This window comes from Haemaphysalis longicornis, unplaced genomic scaffold, assembly GCF_048455015.1.
Source record: "Haemaphysalis longicornis isolate Haplotype H1 unplaced genomic scaffold, Haemaphysalis longicornis Haplotype H1 scaffold_13, whole genome shotgun sequence".
Classification (NCBI taxonomy): Eukaryota; Metazoa; Arthropoda; class Arachnida; order Ixodida; family Ixodidae; genus Haemaphysalis; species Haemaphysalis longicornis.
In genome coordinates this window covers 69,703,051-69,721,771 of record NW_027526233.1, presented here as the reverse complement: position 1 = coordinate 69,721,771, position 18,721 = coordinate 69,703,051, and the positions used below count along the sequence as shown (strand labels likewise).

The following is an 18,721-nucleotide window of genomic DNA, read 5'->3' as shown; positions in this document are numbered from 1 at the left end:
GAGAGGGTGAGCGCCTCGTCTTCAGCACATGCTGCATGGCGCTTGGGAGAGCGTTCGTGATGGAAGCTCCATTCACAGACATTCCTTCGCTTACGGGCGCCTGCGTGCCGACTTGCCAAGAGGCGCGCCGGCTGGGGCTTCACTGAAGCATCCGCGTAGGCCCGCCGCATGGGGGTTGTATGCGCGCTGTCATCTGACAGAGAGCGCTCACGGAATTCGAAGCTTTCCGAAATTCTCGTTGCCGCACAGCAGGCATACGCGGTAGCGTAGGAACCGCTGCAGGGCATTGCGGGACCTCCCGGGCGTGACAACAAAGGTCGGCCAACAGCATCAAATACGAATTGATAATCCCGTGCCATGTTTCGTCTCAGAGCTAGCGAACCTCGAATGCAGTTGAAGATGAACCCCACGTTGGGCGCCAAAGATGTGGGACCAGGGTATTTACAGCGACATAGCTGGCGCTCGAGGATCGGCCGCAAGGCTAGCTCCACTGAACACCAACGGACCGCCAACTGGCGTAGCTTCAGCGAAGAGCAAGAAACACACACGACACAAAAATCGCCTACACCGTCCTTTATTGCACCGCAATAGGAGCGTCGTTCGCATCACTCTACCACCGCCAAGAACACCTTGATCTGGACGGGAGAAACAGACGCGAGGGTGCACAAAAGAGGGCCAAAAGGAGCAACACGTTGATGGCTTCCGTTGATGGCGGGTATCCAAAGAGGCCTTTTCTTCGTCGTTGGCACCAGTCCAGCACACTCGGAACTCCTGACAAATCGGTGATGTGAAGGGCTCGGCTGCGCTACCACTCTCAGGGACCTCCTCTTCTAGCCTTCGGGGTGAGTCTTATTTCACACCCGATCTCTATGACACCCCCTCGCACTCCTCTCACGTGATCATAAAGGTCGTGACGTCAAGAGCGAAAGGCACGTGACAAAGATTGTTTCGTCACTTTTTTTGCTTTACCGAAAACAAATCGTGCCGTACGCGTTTTCTCTGCGTTGGTGTGCGCGTTTGTTTGACGCCCCATCTTCTTCCTCTAAACGTCAGTGCTCTCCGCGTGTTACGTTGTCAAGGCCGTTTATTTAAACCAAGTGCAGGGTCGATCTGCAAACGCTAGACTTCGCGTTGTGTGCTGTGCTGGGAGCTCAAGGGTGTAGCTGGCGTGCTGAGTCCTCATCGGCGAAACGGCGACCACGACGACACCGATCCACCTCGTGAAAAATCGACGACGAAGTTTACCACCACTATTTCTGCAGTACCTATCCTAGATGTCACGTTGCCACCAGCAATGACATGCAACAACGTGCCAAAGATCACCACACGAACAAACGCCGTGCTGTGATGTGGCGAATACAGTGAGTTTCGATTGTGTGCATCGGAACGTAGAGCTCGACGTACTTACCACATTCGGCTTTTGCGGTAACTGCGCAAATGAAATGTGGAGGAGTGGAGGGTGTGTTGTGTCGTATGTACCGATTACTTTGTGCTGTCGCTCTTCATGTTGGCGCACTCGGCGGTGAAGTGGGATGCTTGCATGGGCAGCGATTGTTGCAGGCAGCCGCTGCAAGCATAGCGCGGTTGCGCTGGTCAGTTACGATCGCTTTGGCGTTCGGTGTGCGCCCGAGGTTGCTTCGCTCAACGGAGCTGCTACCCGCATAACATGCTGCGTGTTGTGGGGACGAAAGAAAGAGTACGGAGACCATGGTGACAGCAGGACGCTTGTTTTCTTTATCTCTCGCCCATGCACTTATTCTATTCCAGCATGAAGGCTAGACTTCTGCCAATTTACTAGGACGTCGTAACTTTGCTTTAAGAACGACAAAAAGTAGATTCTATAGCTAATAACAGGTTCGAATTTCAGATTTACAAAAGCCAGCAATTATACTGGACTAAAAGGCCACTTTACAAGTACCCTTTTAGGGATGCTATACATCAGGCATGTTATCTGAACAACCTCCGCTTAAACCCTTTCGCACTTACCCCCGCCTTTCAATATACATCCTCCTGTGGGCATTGAAGTGTCCACCAAATGTGCATTCTGCTCTTTGTTCTCTTGAATTTTATTCAAAGCTACACAAAAACCGCTTTTGGCCTAAATGTCCAACGAGTTGAAAGGTCCAATTCGTCACGTGATCGGCGAGCCTGGATGTCCAACGAGACGAAAGATCCACCGAGTCTGAAGGTCTAATCGAGCCTGAATGTCCAACGAGACGAAACATCCACTGAGACGAAGGGTCCAACAATACTCAGGCCCCACTGTTTTATTCAAGACATGCATTTGTAGTGAAGATTAAGCCGATAGCAGTAGGTTCAAGCGTGTTGTGCCAAATGTTACGCTACGTTAATAAAATGAACGTTGCGACAGTTCAGGTAGTCGTGTACGGGCCTCACCTTTGCATCAATATAAAGCATTGCACATGAACGTGCTGAACCGGATGGCTTTCTTCAACCTCCTCAAAATAGTTCCACCACAAAACAAACAAGTGTGATTGTGATTATGGAAATCTATAAGAATAATCTGTTTGTTCGCGGCACAGGGTACCATCATATGATTAATGGCGCGTGAAGACTGGACCGGAAATAACAAAATTTCGCCAATTACAATTAGGCCAGAAAAACGAACTTCTGCTCATTTGACTTTTTTAGCAACGTATGGGCTATCTTCTCGATTTAGCTGGAGCACTCCTTAATGGCTGACTAGAATTAACATGCACACAAAATCATCTGACCCGCTAAGGAAATAAATATTTGCATTCGAGCGGCATCTGTTGGCGCTCTCTCTTGTTCACTCCTTTGAAGTATAGTTGTCCATGCCTGAGGAGTATGGGAACTGAACAACCGGGTGGCAAATTAACCGTTCGTCCACTCACATTTAGTACTTAAAGGGTGTAACGATTGGGGCAAAGTCAAGTAGTCTCCCAGAAGGCCAACTTTTAGTCCGTTTTGCCTAAGCATGCATGCAGTCTTTTTATGCTGACTATGCAGAAATAACGTTTTCAGAAGTTGAAATTTTGAGCGCAGTTAGCCTTTGAGCCTACCTGGACTCGCCATCCACAGGACAGAACAGGCTCCCATGCAGTACTACAACTTCAACGCACCATTACTCAGCTAACCAAGTTCATCCACCGCAGCAAGCACAAACGGGCAGGAGTGAAGGAACCAGACATCATCCGACTTAAGCTTTGCTCATAAGGCACGTTATGTACGGCACACCTTACCTGTCTCTCAAGCCAGCCGAACGGCGAACATTCTGTACTTGTGACATGACGCCATAATATCGATCACTGCAGGTGAACAGGATATGCCTTTTCCTATGCTGTGAATGATCTCGTGGCGCCTTGTCACAAGCACAGACACTTACGCACAGAATAGTAATAGAAGTAAGACTAGAACAAAGCCACAAACGTGAACAAAGAATTGTAAGCCTTATTTCGGAAAGTGAGGTAACCTAGCACAGAAGACAACAGCTTATCTGAAACCAGATGACCGATATCGACAACAATGAACCGCAGAAGTACAGTATTTTGATTTGTACTAACTGCTATGTAAATATTTGTGGCCATCCTAAGCTATCGACAAAAGAGGTTTTTTGATCCTCTGCTACCTCATTCGGCTCCTTCTCACCGTGAATCGTCATCGCTCATTTCATTTTGCATATCCTAGGTGGCACCACCTATCCAAGATCAGCTTGCTCGTCCATAATTGCTGCGATCTTGCCATAGTCAAACATCGATATTATGTATTTGCAGAATAAATAGGTATCTACTGTTGTTGTTCCCAGTGCAAAACAAAATAGACCACAAAATGCGACCTCCATGTGAAGTTTGAGCGCAAAAGGAGCAGCGATACGATCAGGACATTTTCATTTTCTGAGCGTATTTTCATTTCATACGCTCAGGAAGTGTTTCATTTATCGATGTAACACATGCCCTGGTGCTGAGTCTATGCTGCTGCGGGCATCGTCAAACTTCTAGTGTTGCGGACAGATGAGGAAAGGGGATCGATGAAAAGAATGCGGTTTTTGAAAAGTGAATACTATGATAATTTCAAGGCTTGAAGTTAGTATTTGGTCTTGCTCTTGTGACAGCGTGAAGCCCAATAACGTCGTTTTTATAAATGGGCACGAAATTTAGACAAAATATCAGAAGGGAAGATATTGAAGTAGGGTGTTTTATCTCCATAACTGATTAATATGTGAAATCCTGGATGACAAATATTACACATCAAACTGACGCCTTGATGAGACCGAACTGAGAATATACAACCCTCATCTGCATCGACCGCTTCTTACGGGCTGCGAGCAGTTGACGGACACTCATGAGCGTACACGGTGAGTGTCAGGCGCCTGTCGCAGCACCCTTCTTTTTTTGGATGGACGAACACGTGACTGTTTGCTTGTTTGCTTAGCGCTCGCGTGCCTGCCATGGCATGAAGGTCGGGAACATTATTTTTTTCACCGATACTATTGCACACCAAGAAAACCACAAGAAAAACCGTGACGGTTTTCCCGAATGATAAAACAGGTCCGAATGAAAAAACTGGAGTAATATTTCGGCACCCTCAGCAACGTACTCGCGACCAAGCTCGCTTTCGTCAATAGCGTTGCAGGCACACTCAAATTTTATGACGTAATTAAGAGGTACCAAGCGTACATTTAACTTCATATTATCGTGTAAAAGTTATCGCATGTGAAAATGCAGAAGGTCCCACAACTATATTGCGGTAGGGAGCATTCAATGTAACTTCAGAGTGCTCCAGACATTCATTTAATAGTAAGAGCCTCAATGTCCAACGAGACGAAAGATCCTCCGATACGGAAGGTCCAATCGAGCCTGAATGTACACCGAGACGGAATATCCACTATAGGACCTTTCGTCTCGTTGGACCTTTAGAGGCTGAATCCACTGAAACAAAGTTAACCTAATGGCTTGCATAGTTTCACAGTGTTAGTAAGCGTATTCCGTGTTCGCAACCAATTTTACAAATTAATTGTGAAACCGCCACACTTATACTGCACTATTTTTAGTCACAACAATTACCAAAGCCTGAAAGGAACTTTACATTTTTTTGTGTGTGTCAGCAGCAGCTGAAAATGCCTTGCTGTAAACAAACTTTGTACCAAACATTATGCTTGCATTATGGCGCATACAGTTGGGATGTTTCGTTGCCGCTACTGTACATCACAACTTTACATTAATCAGGCAGAGTTAGAATGACAGCAAGCATACCTCACATTTTTTTATTGCGATAGTATGCCCGTTTGCATAAATTCTATGTCACAGGTATGTAAAACAAAATATACAAAATATAAAATCAGCAAATATACAAAAATTCCATTAACTGCGAAAGTTAAATTAGAATTCAATAAGTACACTTGAAACACAAGAAAAAACAGAATATTTTATGCAAAAAGTGTAATAAAAGCAATATCTCGCATGTAGGTAGTTTATTGTTTATATGACTGACTTCTTGTTTGTACCTGTAATTCTGCTTTAACAGTGTGAAGCATTCATTATGTCTGTCTAAGGTGTAGCTTATAAGCCACTTAACTGCTCTCAGCAATGCTACAGATCTGTGAGACAGGATAGTTGAGCAGACACCAATTTATTTGAGAGCAAGCCTCAGGTACGCGTCGGTGTACAAACATTCAAATTCAAATAACATACTGAAACACAAACTAATACATACACAGGTAAACGATCCAATGTGGAGTAATATTATGAAAATCAAAGAACACAAGACCACTCGCACTTTGTTGTACAGATACCAGGACACTGCACCTCTGTGCAAATAAAACTCACGCGCATTGCAAAAAGCCTCGGAAAAAATTGTTACAGGCGTTAACGTTTGCGCGCCGCAATCGCAAACGGATACGCCTCGTTACACGAGAGTCAACGTGCCCGCTAACGCAATGGGCGCGCTAAAGTTGTGCTTTCCGCTGTACTAAAACTCTCTACTGTCTGTACAGTTACGACTGCCTCATCGTCGACTCATGGAACCTTTTCTCGTTGTGCGAAAGGTAGTCACGAAGAACGGCTGCGATCAGAGACGTAAGTGACCGCTTTCCACTCGCACTTTTGACATAGTGGGCCTTGAGCACTCTGTTTTGGGCTTCAAGGCCCTTATTTGTCGTTAGAACAACGTCAGATTCAAATGTGTAAAACATTACCCACACCTCCTTCACACTTAGCCACACCGCTTCAAAGTAGCTGTGAAATTTCTCGTTGTTTCAATACTCTGAGCTAGAAGCAAGAACCGGTAAGGTAAGGTTAATAACAACCACTTGTGGGCATCAGCTTCCCGGCGCCGCCGTCCACCGTCCACGTAATTGCATACGCGTCGTGGGGCAACAGACTCGTGAAGCCGTGGGCGAAAACGTGCCACAGCAACGGCGTTGCTACGACCTGCTTCCTTTCTAATGGCGTCGTCGCGTTCACCACCAGTGTTACAACCGCTGAATTCTCAGTGTTGACCGCCTTTTTGCAAAGGGTCTATTCAGAACATTGTATTGGGAACAAATGGGCGCGAGGGTTAATGGAGAATACCTCAGTAACCTCGCATTTACTGATGACGTTTCCTTGTTAAGTAACTCGGGGGACGAATTGCAAAGCATTCTCACTGCACTGGACAAACAGGGTAGAATCGTAAACCTGGAAATTAATATGAGGAAAACTGAAGTAATGATCAATAACCTCGGGACAGCACAGTGGTTTGAGACAGGTGGGGAGGCAGTGCAAGGGGTAAGCGAGTATATCTACTTAGTCCAAGTTGTGACCCCGGATCCAAAATATGAGGGCAAGAAAATTAGATGGATAAGAATGGGTGGCGTGCATTGGGTAGGCATTCTCAGATAATGAATGGCAGCCTACCATTGCCCCTGAATAATAAGATGTATTACAGCTGCATCTTACCGGTACTCGCTAACGGCGCACACACTTCGAGGCTCACTCAAAGGGTTCAAATTATATTGAGGATGATTTAGCGAGCAATATAACGGAAGATGATAGGTGTAACATTAAGGGACAAGGAGAGAGTGGAGTAGGTTAGGAAACAAACGTGTGTTAAGGACATGTTAGTAGAAATTAAGAAGAAATGGGGGTGGGCAAAGCATGTAATGCGGAAGCAAGATAAACATTGGCCATTGAAGGTAAGAGAGTGGATCTCTGGAGAAGGCTAACGTAGCAGTGGGCACGCGAACGTTAGATGTGCAGATAATTTTGAGAAGTTTGCTGCCATATATTGGCCGCATTTAGCACATGACCGGGATAATTGGAGCTCTATAGAAGGGGTGTTTGCCCTGCAGTAGGAGTGGATATGATGCTGATGATGCTGATGATGATGGGGGTGGTGTGATGATGATGATGATGGTGATGACAATTATGGTTGTTGAGGATTGGCGCCTTGCGGTTCCCAGTAAAACGGATCGAATATTATCTGCTGACTACGTGTTTTAGTGCTTTCGACTTTCACATGCCATCCAGCTATCTATCCGAATCGTTTATTTATTTATTTATTTATTCATAGAAACCTTGCAGGCCCTATTGGAGGGAATGGAGTAAGGGGGCGTGTGCAAACGTAATAACAATACAAAGCATAAATTGAAGACAGGAACATCGTAACAACAAAATGTAAATGCATTATACATATTTTGAAAGAACGAGGCGATCACTTTTTCACCGTACATGAACACTTGTGGCCTACAATTTGTGAGAAAAAAAAACACACACACACACAACATACACGAAAATCCTGGTAATGGGCGTTACACAAAAATATTTTAACAGCATTATATTGTCGGAATAGCTTTACAATCGTTGTCGGAATAGCATTCGGAAGTCGTAAATCGTTGTCGGAATAGCCTTCCAAATTTTAAATTTTAAACCTCCCCAGAAGTATGTCCTAATTGTACCGTCTGCCGAAAAGTTTACAACTGAAAGTTAGAGAATCATATTGGTTAGTTCGATTTCGAGTATAAATCTTTCATCGGCATAAATTGCAATATCCTTCGCAAGGCACTACGGCATTTGAACAGCGCGTGTCACACGAGTGCGCAGGCATTCGCAGACGTTGTTTTAAAACATTTTAGTGACTTAGTAGTTAGCACTGATTTAAAGGAACGCCTGTTACATCTCCTGCTGGCTATGCGCAGGCATCATCATTATAATCATCATGTAGATTGCCCGTGCGAGTAAATTTATCATCCCCGCTAAGGGCAGCCATGGCCCAGGTATGCCTTGCGTCGTTCTTCTGCTATATTTTTGGTGCCGTTAAACCCGGGAATACGACCGCACGCGACGAAGGAGACCACCGACGTCCGCTCCGGCTTGATGTTCGCAGAAACACGCTCTTTTGACTTTTTTACACTGCTCAGCCCCGCCCTCAGCCGGAGGTCAGCATGGCTGGCCCTGACCACCTACCGACGACCAACCGAATGCGTGGGATGGATAAGCTGCGCCAGCAGCAACGCATCCCTCGCGACGCTACTGCGCGACTTCTGAAAATAGCGACGAATCATCTAGATGCCTCCTCAGCGTTTTCGCACGATCTGCAAGAGGCCATTGATCTGCTGGGGAGCAAGTACACCGCACGTCATGAGGTAGATCACAAAATCATCGATCTTCTTGAGCCTTGACGTTCCAAGGAAGAATATGTCATCCCATAGGCCGCCTGCGCTCTGCCTTGAAGTCTTCGAAGGCTGGCAGCCTCAGACATAAGACCGACGTTACTTTCGCCCATCCAGATGGCCCCCTTCAACGCGGCTCACGCACGTCGACCTCGGCAGTTGTCTTTCCGATTCTGCGGGCTTCTACTTTTGAAGGTGGGCCGCGTGGGTCCACGTGGATTGAGGACCATGTGGAAACGACGGCAGCCGGTCACCCAAAACGCCCCGATATCGTCTTGCGGCGCACCAGACAGGTGTATTAAAGTTCACTTCCCTGACGAGGAGCCAACGAAAGAAAGACCGATGCGACTGCTTTGCGCCCATTATGACATCCGCAACCTCGACTCGGGCTAGCTGAGGCCAGAAACTCCACTCGAGTTCTGTTCTATGACGGCCGTGCAAGAACTTGTTCCGTCCAACGCTACGCGGCATGCAGATAAGGGCTACCTACCTCAAACAGAACAAGATAAGACGATAAAGAACAATTGGTCTGGTAACGTCCGCGAAATCTTTCTACACGAACAAACCGTCGTAGCAGCGCACGATTCTACTGACCACACGGCAGACGATTGGGCTGAACACATCCAGATGCGACCCAGGACCGAGGGAGCATCGAGCGTCCCAACAAAAGGCAGTTGGGAAGAACTCGAGGCTACGCCACCCACATACAAAGGCATTTTGGTTGCTTCCGTGGAAATGGAAGACAAAAATGTGAGGCAAAGTACAGGAAAGAAAAGATAGAGCCTCCTCCGTTTGTGTTTGAGTACATCTTCGTTCACGACTTCATGAAGGGCAGATCCTTACCGGGACTTCGAGTAACTCGACTATCAACAAACGTTGCAGCAGCGGGCAAGGTCTCAGCCATCCAGGAGTCTGAGCCGTTCCATCTGCCTGAAGGTCTAGAAGCGGAATCACCCTGGCTTATCACTTCGACTCCGTGTGAAGAAATTGAAAAGCCGTATTTTGCCTCGACATCAAGCACGAATATAAATTCTTCGCAATCATAACCTACCAAAAAGCGAACCCGAGCCTGGCACAGGAGCGATCTGGGGACACAGGTAGACTCCCTGCTCAGGGCTACCACAACAACGAAAATTTCATAATTTCCCGACACCAATCCCACTACACTTTCTACAGACGACCAAATGGATTTGAAACGTTTCAGCGAGCTGGGACCATAGTCTTGTTGCCATCCGCTTTGCCTTGGCGACGCCAGGCTCTGCTGAAAGTTGTACGACGGCGGATGCATTATAGGAAACACAAGAGGGGACATACCTTCATGACAGCCTTACGTGGATTGAAGTCGCAAAGCAAAATCCCTCCATTTATGATTGTGGATTTCTTGTACATCCTCGCAGAAATTGTCTCACGGCCAGCTGGAGCGATATGATTTGGCGTTTTGAGCAGATGAAGAGTTCGGCTACCTTTGTGCACCATCATGATCGTATCAGCCTGCGCACCCAAACCAAGCACGCATTCCGGGCAGGTTCGAGACACCGGGAATAGAACAGTGCCCTTTCCGTCGTTCTTCGACCGTCGCGACTTTCTTTGGAGTCTGCTGGAAGTTGAGAAGCGAAAAGAGACATATGAAAGGAGGCTCAACGAACCCTGGCAAGTCTAGATAGGTGACTCAGCGTGGAGAAGTGGGAAACTTGTCAGGAGTGGATAAACAGCTCGTGTCTCTGCAAGGAGCCCGAGGATCCACTCAAGCTTTTAAATGGACAGCGGGACTCAGTTCGCCCATCGTTCGAAACAAAAACGTCAGAAAGAACCCTGATGGAATTTGGTTGTGACACAGTAACAGCGCCACCTTGAGAAGCCAGCGACTACCCAGCAAATTCCATGTGCGGTTCAGCGTTTGTGCAGCGGCGGACACGAACGTTGCGTGCGCGGGAGGATGTTAAATCTCGCGCTGGCTATACGCACTCACCATCATTATCATAATCATGTAGATTGCCCGTGCGAGTGAAGTGGTCATCTCCGCTCTGGGCAGCTATGGCACAGGTCTGCCTTCAGTCGTTCTTCCGCTATAATTCCCACAATGAGCATTAACCCGTGTTGTGTAAAGGCCCCACATGCTTTGTTTTCTCAGCGAGGCTGTATAGGGGTGGGATGCAGCAGAATTATATAGATTGTGCGGAGAACCCATCAGAGTTCTGTGTAGATCGAGTGTTCTTTTTATATGCCCAGGGAGGATGTGTAGGCATGAAACCTTCAGCAAACACCGCAATAACGAAATGCAGTGCACCTGCAAAACCAATACCACGTTATTGAGCCTCTGAGGCAGTGCCTCAAGAATCAAGTGCGATAGGGTTCAATCTGCTCCCAATCCTTGAATCCTGTTTGATTTGGAACAGCTTGCGTACGGAAAGCAAGGCCAATAACAGCATCGGGAACGCAAGGGGCCACAGTGAGTACAGAAAATAAAAGAATGCCGGCGATGGTGCTACACAGTCCTGCACGCAAAGGTATGGCATTACAGGGTAACGCATTTCTAGCATTAGAAAACCAGCTGAAGAAAGGCATTCATTATAATGGCAAGAAGGGAACACGTGAAGGAACTGTAGATGATCAAAAATATTTTTAAATTAACGCTAAGGTGTGTGTTCAGTGGTTATTTTAACTGGCCGAGGCGATGACGCCTGCGCTGTAGGAAGTTTGAGATATATACGGTGCTTAAACAGCCGGCGGATTTAAAGTTTATGTAGAAACCAAGCACATTCTTGAAACGGCATTTTGGTATCCCTCACAATATTAGGTAGAAGAGTTATTTCCACTTAATGACTACCAATCGCATTGAAATGAAGCCCATTTAAATAAATTGTTCTTTTTTAGTCGAGTGTTTGCTTTTATGCCTTGTCAGGGTAACGTTAGATTTGGCTTTCTTTTTCGAACGTGATTCAAAGTGTAACCGCTAGCGAAAAGTATTTCCTTGAGTAGAGAGGATAGCGCAGAATCAGGCTATACAAAAACGAAAATCCCCATTGTAGTATTCCTTTTGAGAAAGGGCATGGTAGCTATCCTTCTGCAAGAATAGGTGTTGTGGCTTTAATGTTTTTGGTAATTTTTTTGGCTACACCTTCTTTACCATGCTATTGGTTGTAGATTTCGCAATGAAAAGTCGCTTCAAACGTGTTTATTTGTTTGAAATCTTAGTGGACATATGGCAACCACTTTTATTGTCATAGTAGTTCAAAATTACGCCTGTATGCGTGGCTGGCCATATGGACGAGGTCTGATTGGGAAATCGTGCTTGCCGCCGCAGGCTTGCTTGCATTGCTCGATGGTCTCAAAGGTGTTTCCGTTGCTTTGGCATCCGCCGTAGAGGAAGGGTTGGCAGACGCCTTGTGCAACATTGTAGTAAAAGCGCCGAAATGAGGCCTTGCATGGTCCGGTGTACGGAGGCTGCTGACACACCATACCACGGAACGCTGCATTAAAGATATCGTTGCAATTGTCATTTTTGCAGATTTCTGAAGTCTAATTAGGCAGCAGCCACGACGGAGTTCTCGAAATCAAATCGACGGGAAAATTTAGGGTGACCAAGTTTGGGTCAAAACAACTTTGTTTTAAGTATGAACAAAATTATTGTACTATCTAGGTACATTGATATACAAACAAAAGTGCTCGTGGGTTTTACAGCATGCTGCTCATCCTGGCGACGTGCCACGTGCGCACCATAAGAATGATTTTCTACACTTGGTGCCAAGCTTTGGCAAAAAAAGACGATCGTTCGTCCTGTGAGACTGGGCAAGCTGAATGAAAATTTTTGCAGCAGTGCCAGACATTTCAAACCATTCAGACCAAATTTTGTCGTGTGTAGCAGAATGTTTAGAATTCCCAGAGTAGAAACTTCTTTCATTGAAAACATCCAGAATAGGCTGATTAACATGAATAGCTTATAGAATGTGTAGTAGTATACCGCATTGTAGTTTCTGCAAATTACAAACAACCGCGTCAGCAGTGCAGCGTACAACGAAAATAACAGAACACATTGTGGCACGCTGTACAACTTCACGCTGGTTTAAAGCTTTTAATTAAGCCATGCCAGTTTCTTGGATAAAGAAGGCGACATGAAAGTAACCATATATACTGTGTGGGGCCAGAAAGTGTGTTCTTCATTCGTGTGGCATTATTTGCTCTGATCCCGGCAGGTTTTAACTTGTCCTTTACGTTCGCATCGACACCTTAAATGTCTTTCTCTCCCACTCTCTAAATGCACCCTTTAAATAAAATGACAACCATAAATTACATCATTCTCATCTATATTATGAATTCCCGGAAGGCCTGAGTATTAAAATAGTGTCTAACTCTCCTTTTTGAAAAACGGGTAAAATAAGTGACTTATGCAGAGTAAATTGTGAAAAGTAACGCACAGTGCACCGATATTAATTTCAGTTTTTTAATTATCCACGTAAGGCTTACACTGTGCGAAAAAGAAGCAATCATCCGTCATAAATGGTCTTATATTAATCCCAAAATAAGGTCCCAAAATATAAGCTGGGAATAGGCTCCTATTTGCATGGAATCACTATTCAATTAATCTGGCAGACCGCAATGATAATGTTTGATTTAGTTACCTAGCAACCATTCCTGAAATAGTGAACCCATTTCCCAGTTTCGAGGTGTATGGACAGCTGCCTCCCTCGCAGCGGGTTCACGGTTTAACATTTTACCTGAAAGATCTCTTATAAATAGACGAAAATGTAATATTTGTCAGTATTTTATTATAAATAGCACGAGAGGAAGCGTGGCGCTATGATGGAATGGTTTAATAATCTGCTTATGAAATCGTCAGTAAGTCCTCGTACTACTGTAGTGGAGACCCTTTCTGGTCTCCTAAAACAGTTTGTTGTTCAAAACCATCCGCGGAAAAAACGACGGTCGTCTGCTTCTGCCGTCACTCGCTTCATGCTGCCAAAGGCAACTACCCTTGCGCATCACTTCCTGGAGGGCCGCGTCGTCGGTGGCAAAACTCTCTCCGATTCTGTGCGGCGTAGATGAAGATGGGGTGACCAAGGAAGATCCGGACTCCTTAAGGAGAGGTGGGTTGCCAGGAGCACGCCACCGCGGGATGCGGGAATGGAATAGGCCAGAAGAGCAAGAAGTCGTGTAGGTGTTCAGCGTTAAGGTAGCGCTTGACGAACACTTTGGGGCGGCGGAAGATGAAGTATACGAAGACTGAAGTGGGCAGTGTACACATAAAGCACTCATGGGCTTTACATTGCGTTTCATTTGGTCTTCTCCTGGGGAGCGCCATATATATATATACGCAGGGTGAATGGTTCTCAGTGACTATATCGCGTCGTCGAGGTTACCTTGTTGAGACGAACACAGCTGTGCAGTGACATCAGTCTTGCACTGTCGTGCAAGGTGGCTTTGATTTTTATATGATCAAGGAAAGCAAAAACGCATGTACCATATATACTATAACTTATCTTGTTACATGAGTAACAATACGGCAAAGTTCCAATTGCAATTATGATCTAGATTAGGGTGCCTCAATCCCCGTCTAATTCTCCTATGCTCCGAGCCACAACTGCTCGGATTCTTTTTTTACCCCAGGACCAGACTAGTGGCGGGGTAAACAGCCCCACCCGGAACTTTTGGCGCGATTCTCAAATATTTCTCTTCCTTAGGGGGCTTATAATCTTAACCTAGCCTCGATGGTCGAAAAACCTGACTCACCAAAAACGGCCTAGATTATCAACATTTGGACGAGCTGGTACTGGTTAGGCGTCTTGAGCGGCAGCGTAGTTGGCAGCCTGTCTGTATACTACGCTGCCGTTCAAGATACGAAACGTGCCTTTATCATATGCTCAGTTCGGCACGCTTCGTGCAATGTTTACCTAAAAAAACCACGGCATGTATCTCTTTAGGTTACACCACTCTAGCTACCGGACATGCGTAGGGGTGGCCCCACAGTCAGACAGACAGCTGAAACTCAGGCACTAGCCAAATCATCATATAGGCGTCACAACGCACGGGCCGAAAACACGTCGTTATCCGCTGTGATGATTAAACACGCGCGGGTTAAAGCGCTCGCATACTCTTAAGGAGGGTGTGGTTTGCGAAGAGTGGCGCGTATACCGTGCCCGGTACTACAGCGGAGTATCGCGGCCAAAGCCGCCAGTATTGTGTGACCAGACGACGATAAGTAGTTCTCTTTTTGCGCTGCCGACGTAACCCTCTAAATACGGAGGGGTGCTTTGTGCTCGCACGGGTACGCACTACGGCGGCACAGGTACGCACTCTACACTCAAACAAGCCACCACCTAGATTCGCGAAACAAAGTGGACTCTGACAACAGTGTGGTATCAGCAGTGCTGCACATCTAGACACATCTGTTTTTTAAACTCAAGACGTGGCCCTTTGCTCACGGATTTAACCAGGGGGCCGTATACTACTGCTTTTGATATCTACGAAAAAGGCCAATTAGAAGATCAGATACTTCCAGCTAGAGGTCAAATGCAACCCAATCTAGTCCTGTAAAGACGTGATTGATAACTGATATTCATTCGGTAACTTTGTGTCAGGGTAGCAATTAAGGTATTTCGAAACCGATGTGATGCAATCCTACAGCGAAAAACAGGCTGGGCTACAACCCAGTGTTCCTTGTCTGTCGCAGGTACCCAATTCTCCAGACGCCAATAGCCTTCACTTTCAAATTAGCCGGAAGCGTTTACCTGCTTACCATTTTGTTGTCAATGAATAATGTCTACAACGAAATGCCTCCTAATAATGGTATCACTAATAGCAGGCGGAAGCAATGCTGAACAGGCTCATTATTAGTTTCCTATTTGTAGAATAGCATGCTTACGTGCGTTCCAAGGCAGCTTGCCACCTCGACGCGCAGAAACATCAGACGCTGCTGGAAGGCTGATGTAATCGGCTTCAGGAACCACCTTGTCGAAGGCTGTACAAACACAAACACGACTTAGTTAAGGATACGTTGACTTCTCAAAAATGGCGGTCGTCGTCAGGTAAATATCGAATATTTAAATCCCAAATTTCCTAATTGGTGTAGAAATTTTTTGGCCAAGACGAGCGTTTTTTGTTGAATATGAGGAGGCTTGCTGGGTAATATTGTTACGTCTCGTGCTTCTCCTATTACGGGCACCTATAACAGGGTGACGAGGAAGCGACCGCAAGGTGTCACACTTGCTATTTATGGTTATTGAATATGCGAAAGACACGTTTCTGGATATTGCTTGCCATAGAAAATCGCTTACCACAAATATTTTTCGATTCCCCTTTCAAGGTATATGTTCATCATTGTTACAAATCTTTATAGTCAACTAATGGCTTCCTGACTGATTTTTGAATCTACTTGCCAAACCACTCACAGAATTTTTATGGAGATTCTATAACATCAATTACGCCATGTAGGGCCCGCTCTTTACTGTTTTTATCGTGTTTCGGCCAGCCAATTGGTAAAATTCACATGCCATGAAATCTAGCCTCCTGTTTGTATTCGAGACCTATTAAATCTTGGTTTTAGAAGGTTTTTTTGTAAAACCAAAGGCGCTCACTAAAAATTATACGCGTGACATGCGTTTTTAAAAAAATTGATATAGAGAAACTATTACGCCTAAAAGAACGAAATACCTGACAAGTTATGAGTCTTTTCCAGGTTTCACAAGGTCTTTTTTGTCATTGTTTTAAACACAAAACCAAAAAAGCTTCTGTGACAGTACTTTCACAGCAGCTCTAATAAACAAAAGCTTAGTTTTCTTCTATTTTGTATAGAAGCCACAGAATGCCCTCAAAATAAATATTGACTACAAGTGACAATGTCCAGTATTCTCTTTTTAATAGCTTAATTTTATATCCCAACTACATAGTGCTTGTTTCGGGGAATTGAAGGGGTCAGAAAGCGCATCATGAGCACGATCCATTTCGCAGCCGTTGTCGCTATTTTCGTAACAATGAAACAATACGAATGGCACTGAATTCTTTATATAAGGGATTTTTAATGTGGAATAGGGCGGCGAACTTAACCCATTTCATTCCGGAACAGCTTACCTGGCCGCTTACAATATTTTATAATGATTGTCTCAAAGAAGTACAAATTTTAGATCGTGCTCGTCAAACACTGGATGGCAATTATGATCCGGCTATCTCTTCTGTGCAATTGTAGGCAGGGACCTACAATTACAGCCATGAATACATTAGATAAAAACGCATTAACATCGTGCAGTATTCACCTGGCATGAAATTCAGGATTTTTCTTTTCTTAAACAAGATCTTGAGATCCGAAACGCCAGAAACAAAATACCGTTGCAATATTAAGGTTTCTGCCTTTCAGAAAAATTATTGTGATGGTTTCAATGGGAGCACCGGCTGACATGGTGTAGAGATGTATTAGACGTTTATAACAATTTTCAATTGCGAAATTGTCGCTGCGAACATGGTACTATTAGTCTTGTTTCATACCAAGACGCAAACTTCCGGTGCTCCGAATACTTAGGCTATTTGAAGCATGATATAAAAAATTAGGAATACCTGCACATGAAGTGCGAAGCTGCCGACATCACTTTAGTTTAAAATTGCGGGTTGCTAGAAAACAAGTAAACATGATTCATCTTTGGGGCATCCCCTAAACCAGGCCGATTAAAACACTCATGAGGCAAACGCAGATACTTGATTCCGAAAAGTAAACCCTTGTCATTGAAAAGGTTTCTTATAAAAACGTAGAAAAACTCACCGAACTCACCGGCTACTGCTCCAAGCAGAGCCAACAAGACAAAGACCAGACAAGCCTTCATATTTTCGCGATTACTTGCCAACAAAGACACGTAAGCTCTTATTCTGCCGTAGAAAACTCTATCATATATACTCGTACCAGACAATTGAGGGAAGTGTCGAAGGTTTTCGGAATTCCCGGCTTTCAATAACAAGGAGTGTCCCATCCGGTGAGTTTACGAAACGAGGTAAATTCATGCCGCGGGCGTCCGCAGTGATAAGGATCACAAACATATAGGCGTTTAGAGAGAGAGAGAGAAAACTTTAATGAATACTGAAGAGGTTAGCCCCACAAACGGAGGGGCTTGCTACTTCAGATGGGGGTGAACTTAGCGAGGTGAAAAAAAAAAGAAGAAGAGGGGAAGAAGTGCGCACCAACAATGAAAGTGTCTGATAAAACGTATAGGATTGATTTTTGCAAGTTTCGAGAAAGGCCAAATACATTTTTATAACGCAAGGTTTGTTAAAACTTCTGTAGTTAAGTCTGTCGCTTCTTTCGTGTTAAACACTTTAATTAGAGTCGCACCCTAATTTTAGAAGCTTTCGACGGGTAATGAGACGAAGCGACAATTAAAGGGGCCCTGAAAGAGGTTTTGCCGATACATGGGATTTCATATTTTCATGTAAATCAATGCCCTAGTAATCACCTCCTTCAACATTTTTGTTACAGCGATGAGTATTAGTGGAGTTAATGCAAATAGAATCACTACATTTTCGCTCACGCCGCGCTTCTGCCTCGTTTCGTGCATTTCCTCGCACTGCGGCTGCCTCACTTCCCATGACGCCTCGCATCGCGGTGTCCACTGCAAGGACGTCCGTTCGCGGGTGACGTCAGCTCTTGCGATATTCTCCGCCGCATCATCGTTCTGGGCCGAGTCGCCTGACTTTATCTGTTCGGTTTGGGCTGTTTCTTTTTACCATTTTGGTAATGAATCCTGGACTCCACTGATGTCTGAAAAACATGATGGCAGGAATGAGGCGGTACTTTTACGCTTCCGCGCGACGCCGATATATTCCGCGAAGAAGAACGACCCTTTAAAAGCGCATTTCTGGTGACAGTATGTCTTGGTACATATGGGAGTCTAAAATATGTGAGGTAATGACTGAAGAATCGCCTCACACTTTATTAGCGTGACCACGTACATGCGTTCCGAAACGACGTAGGTTTATACATTGCTTAATTGGCCGCTCGCTCGCGCCACAGTCGCGCTTGGTAGTGTTGTGGTGATGCCATGCACGCGCGTGCACAGGCGGTTGTTATATTCCGTTGTTCCGATCGGTTCTGAACATTTATAACCGTAACAAAAG

The 18,721-nt window shown here is 45.3% G+C and overlaps 1 protein-coding gene across 2 annotated transcripts; it reads right to left on the bottom strand.

Moving 5' to 3' along the window:
* Window positions 1–11,794: 11,794 nt before the first annotated feature.
* LOC144164089 (kunitz-type serine protease inhibitor C6-like) lies at window positions 11,795–17,524 on the bottom strand. Of its 2 annotated transcripts, none has more exons than XM_077694653.1 (3): window positions 17,385–17,521; window positions 15,489–15,584; window positions 11,795–12,099 (listed from the first exon to the last, which is right to left on the bottom strand). In XM_077694653.1, exons 1-3 carry the CDS (start codon window positions 17,434–17,436, stop codon window positions 11,867–11,869), a joined length of 381 nt encoding a protein of 126 aa, XP_077550779.1. In that variant the 5' UTR covers window positions 17,437–17,521; the 3' UTR covers window positions 11,795–11,866. The 2 variants fall into 2 exon arrangements, 1 of the variants encoding a protein (XP_077550779.1); XR_013321043.1 differs by having other exon boundaries at window positions 12,056–12,099; window positions 17,376–17,524.
* Between the last annotated feature and the right edge of the window lie 1,197 nt (window positions 17,525–18,721).